The 19,487-nt window shown below is 42.3% G+C and overlaps 2 protein-coding genes across 5 annotated transcripts in view; both read right to left on the bottom strand.

Moving 5' to 3' along the window:
* Window positions 1-13,901, bottom strand: part of LOC145343725 (T-complex protein 11-like protein 1) — a 53,609-nt gene extending 39,708 nt beyond the window's left edge. For 3 of the 4 annotated variants that reach the window (XM_080189969.1, XM_080189968.1, XM_080189966.1), the window contains exons 1-2: window positions 12,734-13,634; window positions 9,790-9,903 (exon numbers count right to left, since the gene is read on the bottom strand). The gene's annotated coding sequence lies outside the window, so the exon portion shown is untranslated. Of the gene's footprint in view, window positions 1-9,789; window positions 9,904-12,733; window positions 13,635-13,870 lie in introns of those variants that run through there. The other variant, XM_080189967.1, reaches the window with a different exon arrangement.
* A 1,697-nt stretch (window positions 13,902-15,598) lies between these two features.
* depdc7a (DEP domain containing 7, paralog a) overlaps window positions 15,599-19,487 on the bottom strand; it is a 42,280-nt gene continuing 38,391 nt past the window's right edge. The window contains exons 8-9 of the mRNA XM_080189974.1: window positions 18,502-18,580; window positions 15,599-15,922 (exon numbers count right to left, since the gene is read on the bottom strand). Coding sequence (XP_080046100.1) covers window positions 15,714-15,922; window positions 18,502-18,580 — 288 coding nt within the window. The 3' untranslated portion in view covers window positions 15,599-15,713. The remainder of the gene's footprint in view (window positions 15,923-18,501; window positions 18,581-19,487) is intronic.

Raw genomic sequence — 19,487 nt, forward strand, 5'->3', positions numbered from 1 at the left:
GGGTGAAGGTGATCAGTGCACAAATGCAAATACAAAGAGAACACAGATAGAAAGAGGAACATTGAGAATTCTTCTGAGAAAAAGAAACACATCTCTTAGGAACAGGTCAGTTTTTCCATCTGACAGAAATTAAGAAAGGAGTTGTTGGAGACATTGTGCAAACTGACTAAAAGGTCTAAAATCAGGGTAAGTTGTGTGAATAGCTGGGATGCTAAAGATCTGGGGTGTTTTCCCAGAAGTGGCCAAACCACGAATCCAGGTGTTATTCGTTGGTTAGTTGAATTCTGGAAAGCTACACCATTTGGACTGTCATGACCCAAGGGAGGAAGTGTTCCTTGCCGATGATAATTGTATCCATGAAACTTGAAGGTGAAAACCATTGTCAGATAGGACTTCTGGCCTACACTCTGAATGAATAAAGAACAGCATAAAGAATAGGGTATACTTAGAAAGAATGTTCCCAATGGTGGACAGTTCAGAACTAGGAGTTATAATTTGAGGATAAGGGGTAAACCTTTTAGAATTGAGGTGAGGAGAAATTTCTTCACCAGAGAATGGTGGCTGTGTGGAATTCACTACCACAGAAAGTAGTTGAGACCAAAACATTGCCTGATTTCAAGAAGAAATTAGATATAGCTCTTGGAGCTAAAGGTATCAAGGGATATGGGAGGAAATGGGGATCTGTATTCAATGATCAGTCACGATCAAAATGAATTGCAGAGCAGGCTCAAAGGGCCAAATGGCCTAATCCTGCTTTCAGTTTCTATATTTCTATGTATATTGTGGAACTGTGTAGTTACATAGTGCCACATTTGCTCAGTGAGTAATGCAAATCCTTGTGGATACATCTTTGTTACCATTTTATTTGAAACATTACTTGCTGGTTAACTTTTTTTATTTGTTCACTGGATATAGGTGCGCTAGCTAGGCCAGCATTTACTGCCCTAGTCAGTGGGACCCCTCCCCCCCACCCCCAAAAACATTGGTAGTGGGGAGCTTCAGCGATGGTAATGCTATTGAATGTCATGGGGAGGTGATTAGATTCTCTCTTCTCAGATAGGGATCAGTTTCTTACTCACCACTTATCAGCCCAAGGGTGAACATTGTCAAAGTCTTGCTGGATCTGGACGCAGACTGCTTCAACATCTGAAGCGTCATGAATGGTGCTAAACATCGCCTGGCCTGAACACTCCCCATTTCCAATCATGATGGAAGGAAGTCATTGATGAAACAATTGAATATGGTTTATCCTGGGAAACTACTCTGAGGAACTCCTGCAATGACATCCTAGAACTCAGATGACTGATCTCTAACAACTGCAACCATCTTCCTTCATGATAGGTATGACTCCAATCAATGGACAACTCCCCCACCCTCAACTCCCATTAACTTCAGTTTTGCCAGGGTTTCTTGATGCCAAACTCTGCCAAATGTTGTTTTGATGTAAATGGCAGTCACTTCCACCTCACCTCTTGAGTTTAGCTCTTCATTCATGTATACAAGATACTCACTTTTCAAATTTGTTGCTTTAATGCATATAAATGTAACTATATAATATATATATCTTCAAGTATTCTTTGTTGTGTTGACAAAGAAGTTCCTGTTAAAAATATTTACGAAACGTAAGAACATAAGAAATAGGAGCAGGAGTAGGCCATCTAGCCCTTCGAGCCTGCCCCGCCATTCAATAAGATCGTGGCTGATCTGTCGTGGCTCAGTTCCACATTCCCGCCCTCTCCCCATAACCCTTAATCCCCTCTCTCATCAAAAACCCATCAACCAGCGTCTTGAAAATATTTAGCGAGGCAGCCTCCACCACTTCAACGGGCAGAGAATTCCAGAGATTCACCACCCTTTGAGTGAAGAAGTTCCGCCTCAACTCTGTTCTAAACCGCCCCCCCTTTATCTTGAGGCTATGCTCCCTAGTCCTACTATCCTTTCTGAGCAGGAAGAGTCTCTCCACCTCTATCCTATCCATCCCATTCATCATCTTATACGTCTCAATGAGATCTCCCCTCATTCTTCTAAACTCTAACGAGTACAAGCCTAATCTATTCAGCCTCTCCTCATATACTTTCTTCCCAAATTTATATAGGTTAGTCTTTTGCTAAACCTTCACTTAAACACATCATGCATATGAATGACCTTGATTGTTCAAGTCACTGGCTTTGTACTCTGGGGATGGGGTGCAGGATTCATCTCATCTGAAAAATTGATAGCCCTGGGTCTTGTAGAATTTTTTCAATCTAGATTGGGTATCATGTATTTCCAGATCAGCAATTACCAATGTGGTTCTGCTGGCAGTTTAAATGTTGGGAAATGTCCCCATTGCAGTTAATGAGCACTTCTCTTCCTGAATGCTTCACCTTTATTGTTGTTGTTCAACCATCCACCTCTACAAAGACAGCAAATTCTTTCTGCTTGTAAATATTTAATGCCTTAGCTTGATGATCTACAGTGGAGCAAATAGGTATCAACGATGTATTAAAAAAGGTAAAAGCTGACACTCGGAAACCACAGCTCTAATCATCACCAGAAATATATTCTGCAAAACTCATATTGTCCCATGGTGAAATACTATAATTGTTCTGTAGACCTGGACACTAGAGAAAATTCCCATTCTTTCTCCTGAGCAATTCTGACAGCCTGCATTTTACTGTCTTCAAAATGGCTGCAGACATGGCTGTAATCTTCCAAATTTCCACAGATACTGGGAAGGTCCCAACAAATTGGAAACCTGCAAATATAACACTCCTATTCAAGAGAGGGAAACTGAAAGCAGGAACTAGAGGCCAGTTAGTCCAATGTCTGGCATTTGAAAAAGAGCTGGAATTCATGACTAAGGAAGCAGGCAGGACATGATACAGTCAGTCAACATACTGAGGAATAGAGATAGATTAAACGAATGGACAGGATTTTGGTAGATGGAGTACAACATTGAAAACATAAGGTTATGCAGTTTGGTAGGAAGACAAAAAAAAATAGTATTTACGTTGACTGATTCTATAGAATGCTGCAGTAGAGTTAACAAAAAGTTAGCATGCCATACCCGCAAAGAATGAGCTTTTGTGCAGTAACATTTCTGTAGCACCTTTTCAAAAACTGGTTAATCCAAATGAACTACACCTAATTGTTCCCCTGGTTCTTTGCTAGTACATTCCTAAAAAAACTTAAATACATTTGTCAAACATGATCTTCCTTTCATAAAACATGTTGACTGATTGTATCATGTCCTACCTGCTTCCTTAGTATGAATTCCAGCTCTTTTTCAAATGCCAGACATTAGACTAAGTGGCCTCTAGTGGCCAGGTGGTCAGGAAGGCGAATGGGATGCTGGCCTTCATAGCAAGGGGGATTGAATATAAAAGTAGGGAGGTCTTGCTGCAGCTGTATAGGGCACTGGTGAGGCCGCAGCTGGAGTACTGTGTGCAGTTTTGGTCACCACACTTGCGCAAGGGTATTTTAGCCTTGGAGGGAGTGCAGAGGAGGTTTACTAGGCTGATACCGGAGTTGAGGGGGTTGAACTATGAGGAGAGGCTGAATAAACTAGGCTTGTACTCGTTAGAGTTTAGAAGAATGAGGGGAGATCTCATTGAGACATATAAGATGATGAATGGGATGGATAGGATAGAGGTGGAGAGGCTCTTCCCGCTCAGAAAGGACAGTAGGACTAGAGGGCACAGCCTCAAGATAAAGGGGGTGCAGTTTAGAACGGAGTTGAGGAGGAACTTCTTCACTCAAAGGGTGGTGAATCTCTGGAATTCTCTGCCCGTTGAAGTCGTGGAGGCTGCCTCGCTAAATATATTTAAGACGCCGGTTGATAGGTTTTTGATAGACAAGGGGATTAAGGGTTATGGAGAGAGGGCGGGAATGTGGAACTGAGACATGACAGATCGGCCATGATCTTATTGAATGGCGGGGCAGGCTCGAGGGGCTAGATGGCCTACTCCTGCTCCTATTTCTTATGTTCTTAGTTATAAAAGTTATAACAAGGAAACAGGAAAACAAATTGACTCAAGAACGGCTTCTTCCCTGCTGTCATCAGACTTTTGAATGGACCTACCTACATCCTAGCAATGACTGTGACACTATGTTCTGCACTTTCTCTTTTCCTTCTCTATGTAGGGTATGCTTTGTATAGCACGCAAAAAACAATACTTTTCACTGTACACCAATACATGTGATAATAAATCAAATCAAAGTACTGGCTTTTTTTACTAAGTAATGTAGTATGAAAGAAAGGAAGTCTTGCTACTATGAGCAGAGTACTATGTAGTTTGGGTTTCCTTACTTACGGAGCACTGGAGTAAATGCACTAGGTTGATTCTCAGGATGAAGGACTGCCATCAGAGAAGAGGTTGAGCAGGTTGAGCCTATACTCATTGGAGTTTAGAAAAATAAGAGATCTTATTGAAATCTTAAAGATTTTGATGGGGTTTGACAGGCTAAATTCTGCTTGTGGGGGAATCCAGAGATCGGGTTCATTGTATTAATGGGAGACCCCTGATTATGAAACAGAGGAGGAATTTCTTCTATCTGATGATTGTGAATCTTAGGGTCTCAATGGACAAAAACTCACTGTGGAGAATATGACTCACAGGACTGAGTATCAAATAGTCAAGAAATTTCTCACCTTGTATTTACAGATCTGCTAATCTATTCACATCAGGTTTCATTACAATCAAACCAGTACTGGAAAAGCTCAGTCATGATTTAAAACAGTATCTACATAGTACTTCCCCCTTTCTTTCCTAAAAGATGGTCAACGATCCATGACACAGATCAAAATGCTACCAGATGCTCTTGTGTGAGTGATTCCTCTTCATGTGCAGATACTATTTAATCTAAGAACCACCACAAACCAGGTTGCTGTTCCCTTTCTCAAAAAAGGAGATGGCAGGGCAACTTGCAATGCTCCTCAGCAAAGCAAACTTCAGTCCAATAAAAACCCTTGGGCACTTCTGGGCTGAGTTGCTCATGATTCAGAGCTTCGGATAACATTTACTTATTTATATTTTTTTATGAACACTTTAGTCGTTACTAATTTATTTATCCATATGCTCTTTATATATGTTGTAAATATATATTATACCAGTACGCCCTATCTAATCACATATAACATAGAGAAATCTAGCTATAAAACCCATGTTTTATAGTGAAAATGATTTTATTTATTGAATGGATTAGAATCAGCAAATAAGCAAGAAGTCTGAACACATTTTAAATGATTTACACAGCAGGTGCTAAGATAGCTGAACATTTGAATAGCCATACCTGACACATTCTAAACCCAGTAAAACAAAGGCAGGCTGTTTAGAAACAACCAACCAAAAACTGTCAATTTAAATGAGTGTGAATGACCCATCTCCTGAACTGTTCGCAAAACATCCAGAATTCACCTGTGTGAAACAACTGTGAAACGAGTGAATAGCACCAATCACCAGCTGAGAAAGGAATTCCACCAGCCATAATCTAATCATTTCTAGACAATGGGCCTGGAATCAGCTTACTCTGACCACATTTGGGTAACTGGTCACTGTGAGAGATCATATGATGAGGAAACTAATCCTCTTCATGTTATAAGAAATTGCTTTTCTCCAAGCCAGTTAGAAGAGGTGAATGGACAATGTGATATGAGAAACACCCTGAGTGGGCACTCTCCCTCTCCTGTGATCCTCCAAAATTGTGCCCTGCCTGTTGTTCAACAAGCCACATGCTATGGGTAGTGTCTTAAACATCAGCCTAATAGTTGCTGACTCCAGAAATTGTCCATCAACATCTTTAAATCACCTTGACATGGAATTCAGAAAGACCATTAAGTAGAGTCTGAAACCATCAAAGTCATCAAGCTACAGGATCCATACACTGCTGATATTTTTGGGACTCTTAACCAATTTAATCAACCCTGCCACTTTATTTCTTACTTGTGCTTGTGATTGAATTCTTGAATACAAATGTGAAAGTGAGTTGGAGCATCTTTCATTATTTTACTTATGTTGGGTATTACAATAAATACTATTTCTTATTCTTTTAAAAAACATTACAAGAAAACCTATTTAAGTGCTGTGACACACTCAGACAGTTAAATCTCACTAAACTAACAAGCGAATTCTTAAAAAAGACAACTGCTGTGGTCAACCTTGGAGTGAAAAGAAAGAGAGCCATTCTTCTAATGCTGTGCAAACTTTGAAATTAGGTTTATATTCCGACTGTAAGTGCAGGTCATTTATATACATCAAAATGAGAAGTGACTCCTTGACTGACAACTGGGGAACACCACTGTGCAACTCCCTCTAGTTGAAAACTAACTGATCACTACTACACTCTGCTTTCTGTCCTATGCCAAATTCATCCACACTGCCATTGTCTCTTGATCCTATGTGTTTAAATTTTGCTAATAAGTATGTTGTATGGTATTGTGTCAAACACCTTTTGAGAGTCCATATACACATTTCTCTACCTTCATCAACCATCTCCATTAGTTCATTAATGAAGACAATCAAATAAGTCAAACATGATTTGCATTTAATAAGTCCATGCTGACATTTATTAATTATCCCATATTTTCCAAATTCTCTCAAACTTACTCAGGCACTGACGTTAAGCTAACTGGCCTGCAGTTGCCAAGATTATCCCTCTCCCACATGTGAGGGATGTATTTGCTCACATCCTTTCTAAACCTCCTGCCCCTTATCTGAAATCTATGTCCCCTAGCCAATGATCCTTCCACCACAGGGGAATCTTTCTTCAAGTCTACTCTATCTACGCTCCTTATAATTTTATACATCTTAATCATGACCCCCTTTAGTCTCTTCTGCTCCAAGGAAAACAACCCCAGTCTATCCAATCTCTCTTCATAACATAAGAACATAAGAAATAGGAGCAGGAGTAGGCCATCCAGCCCTTCGAGCCTGCCCCGCCATTCAATAAGATCATGGCTGATCTGTCGCTGCTCAGTTCCACTTTCCGGCCCTCTCCCCATAACCCTTAATCCCCTCTCCTATCAAAAACCCATCAACCCGCGTCTTAAAAATATTTAGCGAGGCAGCCTCCACTACTTCAACGGGCAGAGAATTCCAGAGATTCACCACCCTTTGAGTGAAGAAGTTCCTCCTCAACTCCGTTCTAAACCGCCCCCCTTTTATCTTGAGGCTGTGCCCCCTAGTCCTATTGTCTTTTTTTAAAAGTAAAACTAAAACTAAAAATAAAAAATAAATTAAAAAAAACTAAAAATAACTAAAACTCTCCAGTCAGGCAACATCTTGGTAAATCTCCTCTGCACCCTTTCAAGTGCTATCACACCCCTCCTATAATGTGGATTCCAGAATTGCACACAATGCCTTAGCTGTGGCCTAACCAACATTTTATATACTTCCAGCATAACCTCCCTGCTCTTAAACTCTATGTCTCAGCTAATAAAGGCAAGTATACTATATGCCTTCTTAATCACTTTATCCACCTGTCCTACTACATTAAGGGACCAGTGTGCATGCACACCAAGATCCCTCTGATCCTCGGTGCTTCCCAGGATCCAGCCATTCATCAGGTATTCCATTGCCCTATCTGTCCTGCCCAATTGCATCACCTCACAGTTATCCAGATTGAATTCCATTTGCCACTGATCAACCCATCTATATCCTCCTGTAATCCAAGGCTGTCCTCTTCACTGTTTACCATCCTACCAATTTTCATATCATCCACAAATTTACTGATCAACCCTCCTACATTCGAGTCTAAATAATCTATATAAACCACAATCAGCTAGGGCCCCAACACTGATCCCTGCAGAACCCCAATGGTCACATTTTTCCAATAATACCCCTCAACCATCACCCTCTGCTTCCTGCAACTCAGCCAATTCAGAATCCAATCTGCTAAATTTCCTTTGATTCCCTTCGCTGAGTCTCCCATGTTGAACCTTGTCAAAGGTCTTGCTGAAATCCAACAAGACTATGTCAAATGCATTGCCCTTAACTACACACCTGATCACCTCTTCGAAAAACTCAGTCAAGTTGGTCAAACATGACCTCCCTTTAACATTGTATCTGCTGATTTGTTGTGTCTGATTTTCTGTTTTGGTTTCTTTATGTGCTTAAGGTTGGTGTTGTTTTTTATCATGTGACAACAAGTTTCAACTTAAATAAGAACATAAGAAATAGGAGCAGGAGTAGGCCATCTAGCCCTTCGAGCCTGCCCCGCCATTCAATAAGATCATGGCTGATCTGTCGTGGCTCAGTTCCACTTTCCCGCCCTCTCCCCATAACCCTTAATCCCCTCTCATCAAAAACCCATCAGCCCGCATCTTAAAAATATTTAGCGAGGCAGCCTCCACCACTTCAACGGGCAGAGAATTCCAGAGATTCACCACCCTTTGAGTGAAGAAGTTCCTCCTCAACTCTGTTCTAAACCACCCCGCCTTTATCTTGAGGCTGTGCCCCCTAGTCCTACGGTCCTTTCTGAGCGGGAAGAGTCTCTCCACCTCTATCCTATCCATCCCTTTCATAATCTTATATGTCTCAATGAGATCTCCCCTCATTCTTCTAAACTCTAACGAGTACAAGCCTAGTTTATTCAGCCTCTCCTCATAGCTCAACCCCCTCAACTCCGGCATCAGCCTAGTAAATCTCCTCTGCACTCCCTCCAAGGCCAAAATATCCTTGCGTAAGTGCGGCGACCAAAACTGCACACAGTATTCCAGCTGCGGCCTCACCAGTGCCCTATACAGCTGCAGCAAGACCTCCCTACTTTTATATTCAATCCCCCTCACTATGAAGGCCAGCATCCCATTAGCCTTCCTGACCACCTGCTGCACCTGCAGGCTGGGTTTTTGCGACTCATGCACAAGGACCCCGAGGTCCCTCTGCACCGTCGCCTGCTGCAGTTTTTCGCCACGTAAGTAATAGTCCTTCCTACCATTCTTCCTACCAAAGTGGACCACCTCGCACTTGTCAACATTAAATTCCATTTGCCAGTTCCTGGCCCATTCGCCCAGCCTATCTAGATCCTTCTGCAGACACTCCACACCCTCCGTGCAATTTGCCGTTCCACCAATCTTGGTGTCATCAGCAAATTTCGACATCATACTCTCGGTTCCCTCCTCCAGATCATCTATATAAATGGTAAATAGCTGAGGCCCCAGCACCCATCCCTGGGGCACTCCACTAGTCACCAACCACCAATCCGAATAGCACCCATTGACCCCCACTCTCTGCCTCCTATTTGACAGCCAATCCTCTATCCACGCTAACACCCTACCCCCAACTCCATGCCCCCTTACCTTCTGCAATAACCTCTTGTGAGGTACCTTGTCAAACGCCTTCTGAAAATCAAGAAAGACCACATCCACCGGCTCTCCTCTATCCACCGCCCTAGACACATCCTCATAGAACTCCAATAAATTTGTCAGACATGACTTCCCCTTAACGAAACCGTGCTGCGTCTGCTCTATCAAGCAATTCCCCTCAAGATGCCTCGCTATTTCCTCCTTGATGACAGATTCTAACATTTTACCTACAACAGACGTTAAACTAACCGGCCTATAATTCCCTGCCTTTTGCCTGCCACCCTTCTTAATGAAACAAAAATAATCAATCCGTATCTATTATTGTACAACTAATTTTTATACAGGAAAAAATAATTAGGTTTTGTTACAGGTATCCCTTTCAAAGTTAGCCCTCTGTCAGTTAAGTATTTTTGTGCTTGATCATTGTCCTTTTCTGTAAATATTCAAAATCTGATATTATGATCACTATTCCCCATACGCTCACCACTGTAACATGCACCACTTGCCTCACTTCATTTCTGTAACCAGGTCCAGCACTGCTTCCTTCTTCATTGGGGTGGAAATATTCTTATCAAGAATGTTCTCTTCTACAAAAGCAATACACTGTGGATGTTGAAAATCTGAAATAAAAAGAGAAAATGCTGGAAATACTCAGCAGGTCAAGTGGCATTTCTGAACTCAGAAACAAAATTAACATTTCAGCTCAATAACACATTTAATCAGAAATGGGAGCTGATATAGATGTCAGAGGCAAGGAAGAAGGAAGGGAGGAAAGAAGAAAAAGACAGGTCGATATGGAGTGGATGGTGGAAATGATTAAATGACAAAAGAGATGTTGGTGTAAAGTAAAAATAGACAGTACTGGGACAAGTAAGGAAACAAAGGACAGCTCTAGAGGCACAAAGAGCAGAAACATTATCTGCAGCCCATATTGGAAAAGCTGATAAATGATCTGAAATTGTTGAACTCAAATGTTGAGCCTGGAAGACTATAAAATGCCTAATCAAAAGATCAGCTATTCCATGAGCTTTTACTACATTTCTTCGGACAATGTAGGAGATCGAATTCAGAGAGGATTGACTGGAAGTGAGATGGAGAATTAAGATGGGAAAAGGCTGAAATCTCATGATCGCACTTGCAAACTTAACAAAGAAATTCTCTCCCCAGTGTAGTGACTACATCATGAGCAGCAAATATAGCAGATTAGGGCATTGTGGAGGGAATGGTCCCTACAGAATGCTGAAAGACCACAGCAGAGGTGTTTAGTAGTGGTGGAAATAGCTATATATGTTCCATTGAATGTGGAGCCCTGTGGGATGAAGTGAATCCTATTGTAGTTCCAGAAAGGGATAGTGGCCTATTCCCGCTTCTATTTCTTGTTTTCTAGTGGGATGGAGATGAAAAGGGAAGAGCAGAATTGAAGGAAATAGGATGAACAGAGTACGAGGCCCTGTCAACCATGTTGGATCAGAATCATTGGTTGAAGACAAAGGAAGACATGTTGGAAGCACTAACATAGAAAATTGCACTGTCAGAACAGATGCGACAGAGTGGGAGAAACTGGGGGAACGAAATAGAGCTTTTTAGAGGAAGTGGGGTGGGAAGAAACATAATCAAGTAGCTGTGGGGGTCAATTACTAAGAAATTGGTGGATGAAGGATGGGGCATGGGTGAGATGGGAGAAGCATCAGAGGAGGTGAGATCAGTGATGGTCTGGGAAATTATAGCTTGATGTTTGGAGGCAGAGTTCTGTGCAAGTTCTCTTGTAGACACTTCAGGAAATCCTACCCTCTGTGTACTGTTATGACACCAGTCAATAAAAACCTTGTGTCTATATGGGAGCATAGAAGGTTTTCACGCCTTTGGCCTGCCATGTTCATGCCATTAGTTTTACTCACCTGCCTTTTCCTGCAAATTTTCCTCTGCTTATCCAATTCCCACTTGAAAACCCCTAATTGTAACTGCCTCCGCCATACCCTGAGGTAGCGCATTCCAAATCCAAATTATTCACTGGAAAAACGTTTTTCCTCATTTCACTGTCCGTTCTTTTGCCAATCACCTTACATTGATGTCCTCTGGTTCTCGACCCTTTTGCTAATGAGCAATTTGATAAAAATCAAACTTTTTTCTTCTAAGGTGAACAACTCCAGCTTCTCCACTCCATTAATATAACTTTAGTCCCTCACCCCATTTACTGCATTTCACAATCTCAGAATGTTCCAGAGTGTTTTATAGCAAATGAATACTTCTGAAGTGCAGTAACTATTGTAACATAGGAACTCTGAAGCAATTTTGACACAGCTTCATAACCAGCAAAGTGATAATGCAAAAGAACAAATATTGACCAGGAACCTAGGCATTACTCTGGGCACTTCTTCAAAATATTGTCATGGGATTTTCTATGTCCACTCAAATGGGACAGATGAGGTCTTGGGTTAAAGTTTCATCTGAAAGACAGCACATTCAATAGTGCAGCACTCCTTCACTATTGGTCTGGAGTATCAGCCTAGATTTTTGTGCTCAAGTCATTGGAGTGGGGCTTGAACCCACAACCTTCCAACACACCTATTGTCCATTTAGCCATTGCAACTTTCTGTAATATTCCTTTAAACCTGCTCTTCTTCCGCCTTCCCAATTTTGAAAGCCTGTAATATACATCCAGTAGTGAAATAGCTTCCTTCATGTTCCTTAGTTCTCACCAAAAGAATTGTCTATGACCCCCCTCCCCAGTGTTTTGTTGTATCTTTAATCAATAGTAACAACATTCTTTTTGTACTTTTTGATCTTTTCTAAATATTAGATTCCTATTTCACCCCTCTTATGAACCAGGTCTCTGTTATTGTCACTGATCAAAGCCCCATGTGGCAACTTTTGTCTGTAGTTCACCAATGTTATCTACCAAGTGATGGCATGCATTTATGTATGTGCACATCAAGCCCATTTTAGACTGCCTTGCACTTGCCCACTGTCTAATCTCTCCTATCTCCGAACTATTACTTACTCTGGTGCTAGTTGTCTGTCCCTGTCTATGTCCCTTGTATTTTCTCACTAATACCTTATCATGATGCCAATCCCTATGCTAAATCAATTTGAACTCCCTTCCCAAGCGTTAGTTAACCATCCCACAAGGACCTTAGAGATCAACAGGGATGGGACCAACAGGTCCCAATGCCCCAGGAATCTGAAGTTCCCTTTCTTGCAGAAGTTCAAACTTTCCAGGCAATTCCCATGGAGTCAGTACATTGGGATTTCCGAGGAGCCCTGTAGCACATCTTTTGTGTGCAGGGGACTGGTATGTCCAGCCTCCAACAATCCAGAAAATCTGAGCCATTAATATTTAGTAATACTCCTGTGATTTTGTGAAGCATCCCAGGATGTTTAACAACAATAACTGCCATATATTGAAAAAAAAGGGTCATCTGGGGTTCAGCCTGGTAGCAGCACACTCACCTCTGGATCGCAATGTCCCTGGGTTCAGATCCCACTCCAGAGCTTGAGTGGAGAGATCAAGGCTGACACTGCCCAGTGCATTTCAGAGAGAGTCCTGCACTGTCAGAGGTGCTGTCTTTCAAATGTGCTTGTGTGGTACAATTCTGGTTGCCAGAAGGACGTGGATGCTTTGGAGAGGATACAGAAGAGGTTTACCAGAATGTTGGTTGGTCTGGAGGGTCTCAGCTACAAGGGGGGGTTGGATAAACTCGGTTTGTTCTCACTGGAACAACGGAGGTTGAGGGATGACCTGATAGAGGTTTACAAGATCACCAGTGGCATGGACAGAGTGGATAGTCAGATGCTGTTTCCTAGGGTAGAAAAATCAAGTACTAGTAGACATAGGTTTAAAGCACATGGGGAAATGTTTGGAGGAGATACGCGAGGTAAGCTTTTGACACAGAGGGTGATGAATGTCTGGAACGAGCTACCCAGGGAGATGATGGGAGTGGAGTACAATAGTGGCACTTAAGGGGCAACTAGGTGAATACATGAATGGGATGGGAATAGAAGGATAGTGACTCCGTAAGTGCATACGGTTTAAGTTTAGGCAGGCATCATGATCGGCGCAGGCTCGGAGGGCTGTACTGTCTGCTGTCTCAGGTGGGTGTAAAAGATCCCACGGCACTATTGTGAGGCAGAGCAGGGAGGGAGAGGGGTTCCTCCCGATGTCCTGGTCAATGTTTGTCCCGAGAAAAACAATTCTCTAGCGAGACAATATTATCACGTTGCTGTTTCATTCATTTTAGTCTGTGATGAGTACACAGCTGGGTCGGTGTTGGTCATTAGGTTGGACAGTGTCGCTATGTTTTTATGATGAGATGTGATTGATGTTTCTCGCTGTTGGAGATGCGGCTGTTTATCTCTGTCCCTGGGCCCGGTGCTGACTCCCCCCCCGCCTCACCCCGCCTCTCCCGGCCGGCCGGCCGGCCAGGCCTACACCCCAGGCTGCGACCCTCGCTGAATATCCTCCCCCTCCTGACCGCCCGCTGTCCTTCTCTCCCGGACTCCGGTCCGCTTTCCAAACACCCGCCGCCCGAATAAAGGCGGCCATTCCAACACCACCACCACAAGAAGAAGAGGATGAAAGCCACTAACCGACCGGCGACCGTTTGTTTACGGAAATGACGAGACCCGGAAATCCAGCTCATTTCCGGTCCGCGCCCGCCGGGGCCTCATGGGAGTTGTAGTTTTATCCGGCTCTCTCACTGCGCCTGCGCGCGCTGGTCCGTGACGTCACCCATTCAGCCTGCGCCCCAGCTGCTCAGTCTGGCTGTGGTTAATGTTCAGTAAGCAGTGTCACAGCACCAGGTTAAAGTCTAACAGCTTTATATGAATAGCACAAGCTCTCGGAGTCTCACTCCTTCTTCAGGTGAGTGGGAGTCGTGTTCACAAACAGGGCATATAAAGACACAAACTCAATTTACAAAATAATGGTTGGAATGCAAGTCTTTACAGGTAATCAAGTCCAATAGTAAGATTTTGCAAGCCTAGGCAAGTCATGACTATACCACACAACATTGCCAAAGCAACTTCTGCAAGACATGCCAGATCATTGACACTGCCATCATCTCACATGAGACCACCATCCCCAGGTCCATACGCTTGTGACTCAGCCAACATCTACCTGACGCACTGCAGAACAGAACGTCCTGAGGCATGGTACATTGGGGAGACCATGCAGACACTACAACAGATGATGTACACCACTCAACAATCACCAGGCAGGAGTGTTCTCTTAGTCATGTGCATTCAGCCTCACATCTTCCAAGGGACCCTTCATGACACAGCAGAATCTGAGCAAAAATTGATAGCGAAGTTCCACACAAGGACGGCCTCAACCACGACCTTAGTGTGACGTGAACGCATCTGTAACCCCTACGACTTACTTGGGCTTGCAATAAACCTGTTGGACTAATCTGGTGTTGAGACTTCTTACTGTGCTTACCTTACCACAGTCCAACACCAGCATCTCCACATCGTGGTTAATGTTACCATCCTGGAGGATGGACCAGGAAGGTCCAAAAATTGAAGATCCCAAGAGAAAAATAATCAGTAATGATTTGTAATTTTTAACTTGAATATTATTTTTACTGTAAAACACAAACACGCAGACAAATATTGAAGACGGCGATGGAGGGAGGCTGTCTGGTTGATAGTTGGCCAACACATCCATCCTTGAGATTGATGCACTAAGAGCTGGAGCATCGGGCAAGTTGTGTGATGAAATCCAAGAATACATTTAAATCAAAGTTGGCAATCCTATGGATGCATATGAGTCAACAAATTCTGTAGAAATATCATAAAATGTTTAAAGTTTAATTACCTGGTGTCACAAGTAAGTTTACATTAATACTGCAATGAAAATATTGTGAAAAATCCTAGTCACCACACTCCTGCACCTGCTCAGGTACACAGAGGGAAAATTTAGCATGGGCAATGAACCTAACAGTTCATCTTTTGTGGGAGGAAACCCGAGTACCCAGAGGAAACCTCAGGAGACACTGATTAGTACTGCTGCTTCACACCACCAGGGACCTCCACTTGGGTCACTGGAGTCTGCACATTTTCCCATTGTACCACTGAATATACCATTGGTGCAATTACATTTTAGTCATATGCTCTTTTAATATGGATGAATGTCCACTTCACTGGCAAGGCCAGCAGTTATTATCCAACTGCACATGTGTGTTCCCTTCTGGAATTGCCCAAAGCACTGTTCCAGTAAAATTTTAAAACAACTTTACAATACCAATACAAATGCTATTTTGAACAGCAGCAACCTAAAATGGGAACAAATAGCCAAGTAATCAACGGCATTTGGAATGGAATAGAAATTTGAAGTTTATTCATTGCAATCCAATATAAAATCTTCAATCAATTTAAATTTTACAATTAACTTACAGTAATATACATCAATACTGCAACAACTGGCAGGATATTAAGACTGCCTTAAGGCATTAAAGAAATATTGTATAAAAATAGCTGGATGACTCTTGTTGAACTGAGCGAGGACCTTCTTTTTCTCTTTGGGAGGCAGTTTGGGGTTTTCATCAATGGTTTTAAGCAGCAATAAAAGTTCATCCCTCGTGGTCTTCCGCATGTTGCTTTCACATGCAGCATGAGTAAGTCTCTCACAGTAAGTGTGCCCTGAGGAGAAGCAAGAAAGAAGTTAGAAAAGACACCACAGGAGGGACAGAGAACCAGTGTGGAGTACAAGGCAGCTTTAAACGAAAACATTTATTTCAACTGTACATTTACATTTTTTGTATTTTCTATTTGTACCCAAAAATCTCAATTTTAGTGATTTTAAATCACAAAACTGAAGTTGTCAGAATCAGGGAGTGCCACAAAGTACTTTTAGACTGATTTTATAAAGCTCTCTAATCCACTTCAGCTCAATTTTTACACTTTCTTACCCAAATGCAAAACCTGTCAAAATATATGTAATTTTGACATCAGCACAATTCCCAATTGGTTACAATCCTAACTGAAAGTGCTTCCTTAGATATTCAACATCCTCAAAATTCTGGAAAAGTTGATGCAAGTTTATTTGCTGTTGTTTTACTGCTTCCAGTTTCCGACACACAAGACCTCAACTAAACCAATAGGATTTTGATCCTTGCAAAACGAACTGATTAGGCAGATTGGGAAACTTAAAAAAGGTTAACTTGATGCAACTTGTAAAGGTATTTTGAAAGCTGAACTTTACACCCGTTTGGAAAGTTATGACTTAAATCAGCAGACAATCTTTCCTCCAATTTTGCAAGGAGGAAGTATTATGATCATTTTAGTCCAGAACCAGTGCAAATCATCTGCAGTGCAGAAAATCAGCCATGTGAGCGCCACATAAGACTCCTCTCACCGATAGTCATTCAACCATGTCAGCACATCTTCCTATTACTTTCTCGTGTTAATCAAGCTTCCTGCTAAATTAATCTTTACTCTGAACCTCAACTACTCCTTGTTGTTATGAGCTCCACATTCTGATCACTCTAGGTGACAAAGTTTCTCCCCAATTCTTTATTGAATTTACTATCATTGTCTACATATGGCCCCCCCCTTGTCTCTCCCACATCCTTCCAATGTAATTGCACAAATTAACATCTATGAAAGCTGACTCGTGTCCTCAAGGGAGATTACGATGGAGGCCATCTCCTTCTAACCCTCTAGACTGGGAGATGTGTTAACTTCAGCCAAGTATATATAACCATGCATTAAACTGAATGTCAGAATGCTATGCAATAAATGCTTGTAGGGTCTTTTACAGCAAAAAGACAGAAATTAGCAATGTTCCACTTTTCAGACTGCGGTTCGTGTTAACAATCTCGGTCAAATAGCAGAACAATTACAAGCATAATGCAGGACAGGATGGAATTTCCAGCACAATGAATGTACTGTGCACACCTTCAACACCAGCACCAAGCCTAAAGTCACACCTCATTCAACAAAAGGTGTACCCTTGAAAGGTAGGGCAAACAAAAAACATACGAGTGGAAAAATTAATCAATTCCTGGGATTTCCCAATGATTTCAGCTTGTGTGAACCTCAACAAGTACGTATGCTGAAATAGCACCTTGCAGTAACTTTTGGATTTCCACATCAAGGGATGATGATTTGCAGATTTGTCGATAGTGATGAGGACTGTCTAAGGATACAGCAGGATATAGATGAGTTGGAGACTTGGGCGGAGAGATGGCAGATGGATTTTAATCCAGACAAGTGAGGTAATGCATTTTGGAAGGTCTAATACAGATAGGAAATCTACAGTAAATGGCAGAACCCTTAAGAATATTGATAGGCAGAAGGATCTGGTTATGCAGGCAGACAGATCAAATGAAAGTGGCAATGCAGGTGGAGAAGATAGTCATGGAGGCATACGGCATTCTTGCCTTCATCAGACAGGGCACTGACTTTAAAAATTGGCAAGTCATGTTGCAGCTTTATAGAACCTTTGGCTGCACTTGGAATAGAGAGTGTTCAGTTCTGGTCGCCACACTACCAGATGGATGGAGAGACTTCAGAGAGGGTACAGAAAAGATTTACCAGGATGTTGCCTGGTATGGAGGGGCATTAGCTATGAGGAGAGCTTGGAGAAATTTGGTTTGCTCTCACTGGAACGACAGAGGTTGAGGGGCGACCTGATAGAGGTCTACAAGATTTGAGGGGCATGGACAGAGTGGATAGTCAGAGCTTTTTCCCCAGGGTGGAAGAGTCAATTACTAGGGGGCATAAGTTTAAGGTATAAGGGGCAAGGTTTAAGGAGATGTACGAGGCAAGTATTTCTTATTATTAAAAAAAAAGGGTGGTGGTGCCTGGAATTTGCTGCCATGGAAGATAGTGGAAGCGGATAGGATAGTGATTTTTTAAGGGGCATCTGACAAATACATGAATAGGATGGGAAGAGGGGGATAGGGTCCCTGGAAGGGTAGTGGGTTTTAGTTGAGTCAGGCAGCATGGTTGGCATAGGCTTGGAGGGACTGTAATTTTCTTTGTTTTTTTTTTAAATCACGCAGACTGCAGAATTTGCTGTCAGTTTCAGTTGACTAATAACGTGTACGCCAACAGTTTTGCTATCACTACCACTAAAATTCAAATCAATATTTCTAGACAGGTGTCATACTGGCTTCAGCACAAATATGCCATCAAAGCTTGATAGTAATCATGTATTTTTATTACTTCACAAGAGACCAGGTCAAAGTTAATCATCTTATTCCATTATTACTTACCTGTACTGCTGTCCGGGTCTCCCCCACTTTGGATTAACATCAGTTTCTCACTCACCATTTTGTGCAACGATCCTGGGACCTGATGAGATATTTCAAAATTAGCGTTATTCAAATCTCGCTGCAACAGCAAAGTCTTCCTGTAATTTTTTGTTATACAGATGGCTCCTTAAACAGAGAACAAAATGGTTTGAATTCATCCAAACCCAGACCATTCTAAAAGTTGACACCAACTTCTCCAGGGATTTCCCTGGTCGGTGAGAATGCCACCACGGAGTCATGACTGTCTGCATCTGCAGATCTGAAATATTAGGTTAATACTAGTCAGGATTGGAAGAGAAGGATGAGAGCAAATTTATACTCAGAAACACTGAACACAAGAGGGCAACAGAGGCACGGTTGTTAGCATTGCTGCCTCATAGCACCAGGGACCCAGGTTCAATTCCAGTCCTGGGTGACTATGTGGCGTTTTCTCCCAAAGTCCAAAGACTTGCAGATTAGATGGATTGGCACTCATTATCCAAAGATGTGTAGATTAGATGGCTTAGCCATGGTAAATGCATAGCATTACTAGGATAAGTTTATGTTTGGGGTGGCATGGTGGCACAATGGTTAGCACTGCTGCCTCGCAGCACCAGGAACCCAGGTTCAATTCCTGGCTGGGGTCAGTGTGGAGTTTGCACGTTCTCTGTGTCTGTGTGGGTTTCCTCCAGTTTCCTCCCACAGTCCAGAGTTGTGCAGGTTAGGTGCATTGGCCATGCTAAATTGCCCCTTAGTGTCCCGGGATGCTTAGGTTAGAGGGATTAGTGGGGTAAATGTGGAGTTACAGGGATAGGGCCTAGGTTGGAATTACAGTGCAGACTCAATGGGCCGAACAGGCTTCTATAATCCTCCTGCACTCATACTAGTTGTAATCACATTTAAACATTCACTCCACAGCTACCAATTTTGAAGTTATTCAAGGAAAATTAAGTTAAAGAACAAATAAC

Source organism: Carcharhinus amblyrhynchos, chromosome 6, assembly GCF_965287045.1.
Source record: "Carcharhinus amblyrhynchos chromosome 6, sCarAmb.v2.hapA, whole genome shotgun sequence".
Taxonomy (NCBI): domain Eukaryota; kingdom Metazoa; phylum Chordata; class Chondrichthyes; order Carcharhiniformes; family Carcharhinidae; genus Carcharhinus; species Carcharhinus amblyrhynchos.